Source organism: Psammomys obesus, unplaced genomic scaffold (genome assembly GCF_907164565.1).
Source record: "Psammomys obesus unplaced genomic scaffold, mPsaObe1.curated_primary_1811, whole genome shotgun sequence".
NCBI lineage: Eukaryota > Metazoa > Chordata > Mammalia > Rodentia > Muridae > Psammomys > Psammomys obesus.
In genome coordinates this window covers 53,657,187-53,669,823 of record NW_026585895.1, presented here as the reverse complement: position 1 = coordinate 53,669,823, position 12,637 = coordinate 53,657,187, and the positions used below count along the sequence as shown (strand labels likewise).

Below are 12,637 nucleotides of genomic sequence, written 5' to 3'. Positions count from 1 at the left end.
TTAAGTATTTGCCTTGCTACTGAGATAAAAGATAAAATAACCCAACAAAAGCAACTTTAAGAAGGAAGGGCTTCTTCTGATTCATGGTTCCAGGGTGGTCCATTGTGGCAGAGAAGTTGCAGCATCAAAAGACTGAGGCAGGTGGTCATACTATACAAGAGAGTGTGAGAGACAGAGAGACAGAGATGCAGAGAGAGAAAAACAGAGAGAGGCAGAGGAGACATGCACACAGAGACAGATACACACAAGAGAGACAGAGATACATGCAGAGAGAAACAGAGAGAGGTAGAGAGACATACAGAGAGAGGCAGAGGAGACACATACAGAGACAGATACACAGAGAAACAGAGAGACACCCCTGCAGAGAGAGAGACAGACAGAGAGAGAGAGAGAGAGAGAGAGAGAGAGAGAGAGAGAGAGAGATCTGTATCTAGTTTGCTTTCTCCTCTTATTCAGTAGTCCGGGACATCCACTCATGTAATGATGCTGCCCACCTTTAGGATAGGTCTTCTCTCAATTAATCTAACCAAGATGGCTCCTCACAGGTACGACCAGATGCTGACCTAATCTAGATAATTTCCTACAGGATGTTTAGAGGCTTGTCTGATAGGTGCTTACTGTAGATCCTGTCAAGTGGAAGATCAGCACTAACCATTACAGCCAACCTTACCCCAATGCTGGCTAGACAGGATCTGATTCATGCTCTGGCATTCCACAGGCTGTGTATTTCTCTCTGGCTTGGTCTGGCCTCCCCAGGTGATAAGCAGTGAGGTTCTGTCTTAGATGCATCTTCTTCTGGGCTTACTAGAGGGATTCAGGGAGATACTTCAGGGGAAATGCCTGTGTGATCCTTGGCTCATAATCCAGTAGCCATGCTTATGAGACCAGAATATAATATGACCTTGGAGGCAGAACAGTTGTCCTGGCCACATATGCAAAGCAGTTAGGCTGAGTCTGGTAAGAGGACATCCCACTTAGACCCCATCTGGCAGAGCTAGTTCTACAACTGGTCCTAGAGGAACTTCCTACCTAGCTCACTGACCTTGTTCATCTCTGAACATCAGCCTTCCTTGTCACTCTTCCCTTCCAGGGGACACTCTGTGCAATCATATGTGCTGGGCTGTTGGAGAGAGCTTCATTGTAAGCCGTGGACACAGTTTCCTAGATGGGACCCGCTGTGTGCCAAGTTCTCCTCAGGAGGATGGGACCCTAAGCCTATGTGTGTTGGGCAGCTGCAGGGTAGGTGTAGGACAACCCAGGTGCCCCTCTGTCCTTGTGGACTAAAGGCTTTCCTGTCCCAGTAGAAGGGCTTGGGTCAGGGCAAAGGGGAGGTGATCCATGGGGCTAGCTCAATGGAGCTGCACTGTGTCTGCTGGGGAGTATTGTTGGAACAGGATGGAGCTGGTAGTCGCTTTTATTACAGCCTAAACTGTGACTGTGGGCAAGTTTATCATGGGAGCCCCTTAGGGACTATGCAGATAGCAAGAGCTTCAGGGAAGCTATGTGAATCTCAGAATCTCACAGCCAGCAGGGCTTTGGTACCAGCACCCCAATAACACAGGCCTTCTAACACTCTCCCCCTTTCGCATAGACTTTTGGCTGTGATGGCAGGATGGACTCCCAGCAGGTTTGGGATGCTTGCCACGTGTGTGGAGGAGACAATAGCACATGCAGTTCATGGAGTGGTTCTTTCACAGCTGGGAAAGCCAGAGGTAGGCCTGCCCTTGCGTGGAGGATGGGTTTCCCAGCACCCAAACAAAGCATTAGCCTGGGCTTTCAAGCTATAGCACCCATATGCTGGCTCAGCTCTGGGTACCTCACACACTGTGTGTTTCCATTCATTCTTCCTTCTCTGACATCTTCTCACAGCAGGCTCAAACTCCAGCCTCTGCAACTGGGATTGTAGCACGACACTAATTCCCTCACTGTAGCTGTGATGAGGGGGGAAAAAGGAGAGAGAAGAAGAAGCAAACCCTGAGTAATTGTCAGGTCACATCTTTCTTCCCACTCAGGCGTCTCAGCAGGAGGATGCAGTGGACAATGGGGATGAAAACTTGACTTTGATCTGTATATACAGAGTAAAAATCATTTGTTAGCACTGAGTTGTAAGATCAGTGGAGAACTTGGGTCCTGCCTCTCTGACTGTGCCTGATGCCAAGAACCTTGGGTCTGGTCTGTGTTCCTGGCCTGGGCAGTGTCTTTGCAGGTGGCCCTCTACTCTTGTTTTGACATGTTCCTATGATGGGAACTCACTGTCAACGAAACCAGCCCTATGACCCTGTTCATTTCTGTCCAGCTAGGATTATCTTCTTTGGCAGTGGTACAGGTGACCTCAAATCCCAAGCAGCTCTCTTGCTGTGCTTGTCCCTAGAATATGTCACGTTTCTGAGAGTTACCCCCAACATGACCCACGTGCACATCGTCAACCGCAGGCCTCTGTTCACACACTTGGGTGAGATGACTGAAGGATGCTTCCCTGCACTTAAGCCACCTATGTCTTAGTCTCCTGACACCAGCTACAAGGTGGGAGGAGCCCCAGGTACCCAGACCCCACTGAGAGCTGCTGTGGATGGAGGGGAGCAGGCTTGACAGCTCCAGGTTCCAGGAACTGGTGCTTTCCAGTACCAGGGCATGACATAGTCCCAGAATACCCAGGAATCTGGCCTTTTAAGTGTCAGAATTTTCACTGGATTCCTTTTGAAGATCCTGTTTCATGAGGCTTCTCCTTTGTCTTGAAGGCTAGCCTCTGACCTTAGATACCATGTAGGGAATTTTAGCCCTGGGTCCTAGGGCCTGGAGCCTTGTGTGAGCACATTCCATGGAGTCAGAGGTCACAACCCTCACCAGAAAGAGCCACCACTGTGGGAAAAACCTCTGGGTGGGTTGTATGTGCATGCAAGGTTGGGTGCATGCAAGGGTTGGGTGTACATGCAAGGGGTTTGGGTGTTGTTAATGAAGATGCCATATGACTGAGACACCAGAAGGGCCAGGTCTTTAGGGCAGGTCTGGAACCTTGGAAGGAGCTAAGGCCATGGTCTGGGGATTAGATGCTGTTGGCAGAGATCCTCCTGCTCCTTGTCTTGCTGTCATCTTTAAGCCTGTCCTGTGAAGAGTGGTCCTATCCCACCAAATAGACTGCTGGCCTGTGAAGAGGCATGGTGACTACTCCCAAGTACTAATGGCCCTGTTCTCAAAGCGGTGAGGATCCAGGGGCACTACATTGTGGCGGGGAAGACCAGCATCTCGCCTAGCGTCACATACCCTTCCCTTCTGGAGGACTGCCGTGTGGAGTACACAGTGACCCTCACTGAGGACCAGCTGCCCCACTTAGAGGAGATTCACATCCGAGGACCTGTCCAGGACGACATGGAGATCCAGGTCACCAATCAGCCAAGCTGGGGGGAAAGTCAGCAGGCCTCTCCTGGTGGCTCTGGATATCTGCTTATGTGTAATTCATTCACTCCCTCATTAATCCTTGCAGCAGTCATTTGGGGACAAGAGGGGCTCTGTGGAAGGTAAAATGCAACAGAAACCACTCACAGGATTAGTGTATTGCAAATCAGTATGAAAATGTGCCTGTGTCCAGGGCATGCAGACGACCTCAGAGGTCTGAGAGTAAAAGAGAAAGTAGACTTTATGCTCGAATCAGGGACTCTCCCCCAACCAGGACTGGCCATGGGCAATCCTCTGAAATGGGGAGTAGGCCAAGCAAGGAGTCTTTGTACCAGCTGGCATGTGGGGCTCTTCAAGTAATGGAAGGAGGCTCTTGTTTCTTTTTCTCCTCCTTCTCTTCTTCTTCTCATCATCTTCTTCCTTCTTCTTGTTCTTGTTTTTCTGTGGCCTTGAAAGGTTGCATGTAGGGTTGCCCTCAAAGATGTGCCTCACCTGTGTATGTCCCCTGTGTGCTGTGCTGGGAAGAGTGTGTATAGCTGGGCCAAAGCTGAAATTGCCTGGCCCAGAACACTTCAGCTGGACCATTCCCTGCCCTGACACTACTCCTGACCTCATCAACACTCCCGTCATACCCTATCCCAGACCTACCACCCTGTTGGTACATACCTTCTCTGACCCATAGTATAGAAGGCAGACACCCAAGCCCTGTCTGCCTCCTGGATTCTGGGAACATGGGGACTGGAGAACTGAAGCACTGGAATGCTTTGGAGACATATGTTGAGACTCCTGGGTGTGCCCTGAAGGGCCTGAGCTCTCATCTGCCCTGATACAGGTGTACAGACGGTATGGAGAAGAATATGGAGAGCTTACACACCCAGACATTACCTTTACCTACTTTCAACCGAAGCAGCAGGCAGCCTGGGTATGGACTGCTATGCGTGGACCCTGCGCAGTGACCTGTGGAGCAGGTGAGCCTCAGGGTGAGGCTTGCCTACAGTTCTACTGAACTCAATGTGGAGGTGGCTGAGTCTTTGCTCTGCCCTTCCAGGGCTTCGATGGGTGACCTACAGCTGCCAGGATCAAACTCAAAACAAGTCAGTGAAGAGTGCCCAGTGCCAAGGAAGCCCACAGCCACATGCATGGCAAGAGCCCTGTGACTCTGGCCCCTGTCCCCCATAGTAAGTACTAAATTGCATAGCCACCTGATTTTTGGTGACTCTTGTGACCTAGGCAAGCTGGAAAGCATCTCTATGTGTTGTTTTTCAGTTTTAGCTGGTACTGTGTGGGCTGGGCTCTGTCAGTCCCCATTCTGAGGACATCAAGACTTGAGACACACAGTCATAGAGGTAGTCGGATGTGTGATCATATCTTCTGCCACCTTGTCTGAGTGTCCTATGGTCTCTCTGAGCTCAGGTTCTTATTGCAAGATGGTGGTGACCACCCTACCATGGAGAATGAGGGGAGGGCCAGGCACTGGTTTCTGTCAACTGGTAACAGAATACTTCTAGGGCAAGGTTGTCTTGCTGGGTGTAGCACTAGGGAGGCCCCAGCAAACACTATAAAATACACTATCCTCAGGATCAGAAGTATGTTAGGGGAGGTTCCAGCCTGAGGCTGGTCTTGGAGCAGCAGCTTGAGAACATAGGACCTGGACCAGACCAGGGAAAGTGTGTTATCAGGATGAGTGAGACAGACTCACTTGCCTTCCACCTCATGGCCCTGAGCCAACTGAGGGTCCTGGCCCCAGGTCTGATGTTCTGTCCCTTTCCTCCTTAGCTGGATAGCTGGAGACTTCAGCCCATGCAGTGTGTCTTGTGGCGGAGGCCTTCGGGAACGGCCAGTGCACTGTGTGGAGGCCCAGGATGGCATCTTAAAGACACTGCCGCCAGCCCGGTGCAGAGAGCTTGCCCAGCAGCCTGCAGTGGAGGTGGAAAACTGCAACCTCCAGCCCTGTCCCACTAGGTAGGCACATCAAGGTGTGCTGAGCACAGTTCCTCGGCCGGGCATGACCCTGCACTGAGACCCACCCTTGGAGAGGGCTTCTCTCCTCCTGAGGGCTCTCATCAGCTCCATCCTGGTGACTGAACACCAGCTTTCTCACTATTCAAGAGGCACTGGACTGCTCATGTTTGAATTTCTAGCACCTGGTGCTGTGGGGAGGAGGGCTCTGAGGATGGTGTGGCACTATGCTTGTAAAGCTGATATCATCAGTCATCACTTTCATGTATCCTGCAGTGACCATGCGGCTGTGTCTTACATCCTCCATGTCCAAACTGATCTTGGCTTATTGGTCTGCCTGTCGCCAACAGGCTGGACGACTGACTGGCATGAGTTTCTTCCTTTTCTGGCTTCAGGCTTATCTCTCCAGTGGGAAAGCCCTACATTATTGGTGGCTTACCTATGGCCCTGGCTCCCTCCTCTTCTACACTGTATGCCTTCGCTTACCAAGTGCAATCCAGCCTCAGCATCCTTGACATCATGGTGCTCTAGGCAGCCACCATGCATTGGATGGTATGCAGTGAACCATGTGCCGCCCTCCAGCTGGTACCCTGAATGCACGTGGCACCTGTTGGTTTCTCATCTTCTGCAACGGGGCATGAAGTGTGTTGTTGACAGCTTTGAGAGGGGTCTACATGTACTCCTGCCTTGAGCAGGGTTCTGCCTTCTCACCCCCTAGCCACAGATAGAGTGTGTGGTTGGCATGTACGAAGTTACAGTTTAATTAGTGTGTGTGCACACATGTGAGCAAGCCATGGTGCAGGAGTGCAGGTCAGAGGACAACTAAGAGCAGCCAGTTTTCTCCTTCTACCTCATGGGACCCCTGGGACCAGAATGTCAGGGTTGGAGTCAGAAGCGTTTGGTCACGGAGCCATTTCACTGTCCCAACGCAGAGTTCTTGCTGAGGAAACCTGAGGTGTGATGAACCAATGCTTCAGAGAAAGCGCCTGACTTTCGCTTAATAGGGTCTACATATTAGGATCCTAGACGTCAACCATGCCCCGTTCCACCCCAGGAGTGGTGCTGCACGTTCTGCTAGGCAGGGCCTGGTGATAAACGTGTGTTCTCTCCAGACAGGAGGTGTCAGGCCCTGGCCCTTGCATGTCGTCCGCCTGTGAAGCAGATCTCGCTCCAAGAAATGTGACATGTGTGCCCAGGGTGGGTGTACCAGAGGAGCCAGAAACTGCAAGTCCCTGCCTCACGGATGAAACGTCACCTCTGCTGGAGCCCTGTTTCAGGACCACATGTTCTCCAGTCTTGGGTCAGGTGAGTGGATGGGGCAAGAGAGGGGCCAGGATTCTTGGATCCTTTATTAGTTGTAAGGATGAAAAACACAGGTTGTCATCTTCCTGCAGGCCAGAGTGAGGACCCCATCCTTCTCAGGGTGCTGTCTGAGGAACACTCTGTCAGAGTACACACTTAGAGTGCTTCTGAAAGGGGCAAACCAGGCTGAGAGAAAATAGAGCTTGTTAGAAGCATCAAACAATGAGTGGGGATCATTCTGTTGTCATTGGGGTGCTGAGAGGCAAATCCAAGGCTGTCAGTATGCTAGGCAAGCACTCTACCACTGAGCTATATCCCTGGTCGTTTTCTTCATATATTTTAAGTTTTGAGACAGTGTCTCACTAAATTGCTCAGGTTGGCTTTAAACTCTGTCTACAACCCAGGTAGACCTTGAACTTTCACTCCTCCTGTGTAGGCCTCCCAAGTTGTAAGAACTACAGGCCTGTGCTACTAGGCACAGCAAGAAAGAGTTCTCCAGCTGCTATGAAATTAATTCTTCCATCATTTGCCCGGGATTTAGGCTGATGACATTGCTCTCAGGCTGGAGGGCCCTGAATTCTTACAGGCTAGGGACTGCAGGGCCAAGCATGCTTGCAAATCCCCTCCCGCTTCTTAGCTACCAGCCCCATCCCACAGACAACACTTGGAATGATAAAGAGCCTGCACAGGCCAAGTTGAGGTGCATGGTGAGGGCTTCACCAGGGGTCAGATATAGGCCTCCCTAGAGAACAACAGGGAGGGAACCCTGGTGTGTTATGCCTCTTCCCTCCTGAGGAGGTACAGGGAAGCTGGCAGCTCAGAGGCAGAAGTGAGAATGCCAGACTTATCTGCTCATTGCTCTCTTTAGCTGGACACCGTGTCTCCAGGACAAGAGGCTCCATCCCCAGTGGGCAGTGACAAGCCACAGGCTCAGGCTGTACATGTGTGGACTCCTCTGGTGGGGTTGTGCTCCATCTCTTGTGGGCGAGGTGAGAGCCTGAGGACATTCATGAAACCCATATTCTATTACTTTTCTTATCTACCCACATTCTGCCTAGATCTGTGCTGAAGAAAAGGGGGCTACCAGAAAGCCAAACTATGTGACTTTGGCACCCAAATAAGTCCTCTAAATGCATTCCATCCCTGACTGAACGATAAAGATAAATCCCAGGAAGATTGGCACCTCAGAGTCCCTTATAGTCCTACAAAGTTGGGACCAAACCAACCACCAAAGCTGAAAACAATCAGTTTAAAGATACATGTTATCTTCTGTCTTCCCTATTATGAAAGACACACACAGATCTCTTAGCCATTTAAAATATTTATTTTATTTGTGTGTCTGTACCTGTTTGTCGGTCTGTGCATCATGTGTGTGTAGCCTTGGAGGTCAAAGGAGGCATCAGAACCCCTAGAAATGAAGTTACTGATAGCTGTGAGCTGCTATGTGGGTGCCAGGAACTGAACCCATGTCCTCTGCAAGAGCTGTAAGAGCTCTTAACTGCTGAGCCATCTCACCAGCCCCAAGTCTTTTTTTTTTTAATAAGTTATGTATTTATTTTTTTAGATTTATTTATTTATTTATTATGTATACAATGTTCTCCTGCATGTACACCTGCATGCCAGAAGAGGTCACCAGATATGATTATAGATGGCTGTGAACCACCATGTGGTTGCTGGGAATTAAACTCAGGACCTTTGGAAGAGCAGGCAGTGCTCTTAACCTCTGAGCCACCTCTCCAGTCCCCAGTCCCAACTCTTGAACATCTTTAATGTTTCACTCAGTGGCATTTATCATACCCCCCTTGTGCAGCCATCAGATTCTACCCTTCCAAAGTAGACCCTGCCTTCATTAAACACTAACATTCATCACCTCCCAGACCCTGACTACCTACATGTTTGTTTCTTCTATGGATTTGACTCTTACATCCCTGTTTCCTCCTGGCAGGTCTGAGGGAGCTACGTTTCCTGTGCATGGATTCTGTCCTTAAGATGCCTGTCCAGGAAGAGCTATGTGACTTGGCCAGCAAGCCCTCGAGCCGGTGGGAGGTCTGCAGGGCTAGCCCATGTCCTGCTCGGTAAGTCGGGTGGTGTGATTTCAGGGAAGGAACTTGATCCCAGGGTTGGTGTCCTATAACCTTGGCCTTTTTCCTTCAGGTGGGAGACTCAAGTTTTGGCACCATGCCCAGTGACTTGTGGAGGGGGACGAGTGCCACTGGCTGTCCGTTGTATGCAGATGGACCATGGCCGCCCTGTGTCTCTACCTCATTCCAAGTGCTGGCCAGTGCCTAGGCCAGGCCCCTTCAAGGACTGCAGCCCTGAGCCTTGTCCTGCTAGGTGAGTACCTTGCCTGAGAGATAGGCAGCCCTAGATCTGCATTCTGCTTTGCCATCACCCCCACATGATGTAAAGTACACTTGTGGGGTCTGGGATGCTGATAATGCAGGTACATTTTTTAAAAATCTATTTATCTAATGTTTATGAGACAAGGTATCACTCTGTGGCCCTGGCCTCAAAGGTGTGTGTCACCATTCCTGGCCAGTGCACGTGTGTATGTGTGTGTGTATGTGTGTGTGTGTGTGTTTTAATTATAGGGCTTTTTGCATGCTAGACAAGTACTCTAGCACGAAGCTATATTCCCAGTCCCACCTTTTACCTTTTATGTCAAGACAGGGTCTCACTAAGATGCTCACTAACTTCACTCTGTAGCCCAGGAAGGCCTTTAGCTTATGACCCTTGACTTGTGTCACCTGACCCAGTCAGGCACATATGTTGATGGAACATTCATTCAGGGCTTGTTCTAATTTACTGAATACCTGCTATGTGTAGGTGCTATCTGCAGCCAGAGGACATGGCAATGACAAAGTAAGAAGATGTTCTGACCCTCCTGGAACTGACATAATTGAGGGTTATGAATGAGTCAGTGTGACAAGCAGTATTTGGGGCAATAGAGCTAACCACAGTGGGTTGGGAAGTTGGAAGGGCTGGAGGCTCCAGAGTGAGGCCAGTTCTAGGATTTCATTATAGACAGACAGCTCTACAGGTTCCTTATCGTATCCCGGCCCCCTATGCCTTTTGGACCCAACCTCTTTTATCACCCTCAGTTTCTCCTTCTGTGAAGTGAGTTGGTCTGAAGACTGTCTGCTGAGCTTTGCCTCCTGGTGGAGCAAAAACTCTTTATGCCCTTTCCAACCCTTTCTTCCTATTGGAGAAATAAGAGGAAGGTCTGTTGTCCTTTGGGTCCTGCTAACTTCAGTTCTTCCCAGGTGGCATCATAAGCTGGCAGCCTGTAGTGTGAGCTGCGGGGGAGGGCTGGCACGGAGAATCCTGTACTGTGCCCAGGCTCGTGGAGAGGATAATGAAGAGAAGATCCTGCCTGATGTCCAGTGCCAGGGCTTACCTCGCCCTGAACCTCTTGAGGCCTGCAGCCAAGAACCATGTCCTCCCAGGTGAGGGAGGAGTTGGTGAGGGGCATGCCCAGTGCACAGACTCCAGGCAGGAGCCCTGGAAATTTCAAGGCCAAGCGGTAGCCCAGAGACACTGTAGAAGACAGGGCTGCTTGGCAGGCCATGCTGGATGTGGAGGCTGAGGTTCAAGTACAACGACAGGCGGGTAGTGAGTTCTATAGGTGCAGCTCTGAATGAAAAAGTGGGGATGCCATACCCAGCAGAATCAGGAGAGCTGCTACCACAGCCTGCCAGGCTTCTTATCAGATTGGTTTACTTCTCCTTTCATATATGTCATGATTTTAAATTCTGTAGCTTGGAACTCGAGACCCACAACACATGTCTTGCCTTCTTTATTTTTGCTGAAGTTTCCTGTCTGTGTGCCTGTTCCTTTCTACATGTCATATTTATGAATGATCTACATTTTTTTTGTTTTTGTTTTTTTGTTTTTGTTTTGTTTTTGAGAGTATCTTCTGTAGCTCAGGCTAGCCTCTCTATGCAGCTAAAGATAGCCTTGAATTCTCGAACCTCAGGCCTTCACCTCCCAAGTGTTGGGGTTGTAGGCATGTGCCACCATACACAGCTAAACGTTTATTTGTTCTTTAAATTGGAACTGTGTGCACACAGTTCTGTTTACCCCTGGGGTGCTGTGTAACCACTCTGCAATCTGCACTCATCTGTCTGTGGTCTCTTCTTTCTTGGGCACTAGTTGCCCAGCCATGCACGATTCTGCCTTGATGAGCACACGGGCAACTTCAGTTTAATGGTCATAATTAGGGATATTTGCTATTGGCTCCTAGTGGGCAGAAGCTAGTCATGCTCATCTCGCAATGCACAGGACGTTCCCCACTCCATGCCCAGGACAAATGGTCACATGCCAGTGGTGGCAATATGCAGACCATATGCCCCTGAGGTGAAGTCCTGGTCTGGTTCATACCATTGCCCTGGGTCCCAAAGCGTCACTGAGCCGACCAATGACATGGGCATGAAGGGCAACATTGCAGCTCAATGAGGTCAGTGGAAACCCATGGCCAGGGAATGTGTGCAGAGCACTGTTGAAGAAGCTGAGGGTCCTTCAAGAGTCACAAGGGACCTAGTCTTCACAGAGGCCCAGCTGTCATTGGGATTTTTTTCTTCCTGCAGATGGAAAGTCCTGTCCCTTGGCCCATGCTCAGCCAGCTGTGGCCTTGGCACTGCCACACGAATGGTGGCCTGCATGCAACTTGACCAAGGCCATGACAGTGAGGTGGATGAAACTTTCTGTAAGGCGCTGGTGCGGCCCCAGGCCATTGTCCCCTGCCTCATTGCTGACTGTGCCTACCGGTGGCACATCAGCACCTGGACAGAGGTAAGTGTGGTCCTGGTCCTGGGACTTCTAGCTGAGGAAGGCAAAGGGTCTTTGTGCACAAAGGGGTCTGTGGTCTCTATTCACTATGACCCCTGGGAGGAGGGGATTCTGCTGTGGTGGACACTCAGAGCCCTGGAAACCCAGACAGCTAGGCTGTGAAAGGCCTGGGGTCTGCAGATATACTGGAAGCCTCACTACTAAAGACACTAGTGTCATCTTGTGACAAGCACCCAACAAATCACTAGAGAGGCCAAGGTGGGTAGATCTTGGTTCCCCTGAGAGGAGCTTATTTGAAGTGGTAGACAGCATACAGACAGATAGGAAAAACTGCTGTTCCTCAGGGGCCTGCTCCCCTACCTCACCTTACCTTGGTCAGAAAGACTCTGGACATCAGATAAAGGTAGAAACTGCAGAAATGCAAGGCAAACACTGGACTGTGGAGCCATAGAGGGTCATCCTAGTTCCTTCTTTAAGGCTCTGAGAAACAGAGAGGCTGAGACAGGGCACCGAGACCAGAATTTCAGGTCTTATATACACTCAAGCCCCCACAAAGGCATCTCTTTGGCTTCAGTATCTTTTCCTGTAAAGCAGAGACAGTACAATATCCTGTGGTCACTCTGTCTTGCCTCTCTTTGACAAGCCCACCATGATCGTCCACTTCTTTCCTGACAGTGCTCCGTCTCCTGTGGGGATGGCATCCAGCACCGGCATGACACCTGCCTTGGACCCCAGGCACAAGTGCCTGTGCCAGCCAACTTCTGCCAGCACCTGCCCAAGCCAGTAACAGTGAGGAGCTGCTGGGCTGGGCCCTGTGCAGGGCAGGAGATTCCCAGCTCACTGCCTCACAAGGAAGCTATGCTTCCTAGCCAGACCCAGGCTGCTGTTACTGCTGCTTCTCCGAAGTGGTCCCAGCCCCAAGCCCAGGCCAGCACCCTCTTTCCAGCATCCCAGTCTCTGGGGCTCAAGGAAAACCTGGAAGAGCCTGGTTAGGTTCCTTCCTGCTTCCTGTTGGGAGTTTGGCATCTCGCAGGACAAGCATTCAGGCACTAGACCACATACCATTGGGTTCAGGGCCTCCTTCTCATCTGGCAAAGGGAAGCCATACTTTCATGTGCATGCCACACTTTTGTATGTGCATGTTTATGTTTGTGTGTGTGTGTGTGTGTGTGTGTGTGTGTGTGTGTGTGTGTGT

The 12,637-nt window shown here is 50.5% G+C and overlaps 1 protein-coding gene across 1 annotated transcript in view; it reads left to right on the top strand.

Moving 5' to 3' along the window:
• Positions 1-12,637, top strand: part of Adamts13 (ADAM metallopeptidase with thrombospondin type 1 motif 13) — a 29,794-nt gene that overhangs the window by 13,313 nt on the left and 3,844 nt on the right. Inside the window, exons 13-26 of the mRNA XM_055600829.1 lie at positions 1,091-1,239; positions 1,592-1,712; positions 2,372-2,452; positions 3,197-3,378; positions 4,226-4,361; positions 4,442-4,571; positions 5,170-5,355; positions 6,465-6,657; positions 7,523-7,643; positions 8,600-8,729; positions 8,809-8,988; positions 9,918-10,100; positions 11,241-11,445; positions 12,118-12,430. Of these exons, the coding sequence (XP_055456804.1) occupies positions 1,091-1,239; positions 1,592-1,712; positions 2,372-2,452; positions 3,197-3,378; positions 4,226-4,361; positions 4,442-4,571; positions 5,170-5,355; positions 6,465-6,657; positions 7,523-7,643; positions 8,600-8,729; positions 8,809-8,988; positions 9,918-10,100; positions 11,241-11,445; positions 12,118-12,430 (2,310 nt within the window). The remainder of the gene's footprint in view (positions 1-1,090; positions 1,240-1,591; positions 1,713-2,371; positions 2,453-3,196; positions 3,379-4,225; positions 4,362-4,441; positions 4,572-5,169; positions 5,356-6,464; positions 6,658-7,522; positions 7,644-8,599; positions 8,730-8,808; positions 8,989-9,917; positions 10,101-11,240; positions 11,446-12,117; positions 12,431-12,637) is intronic.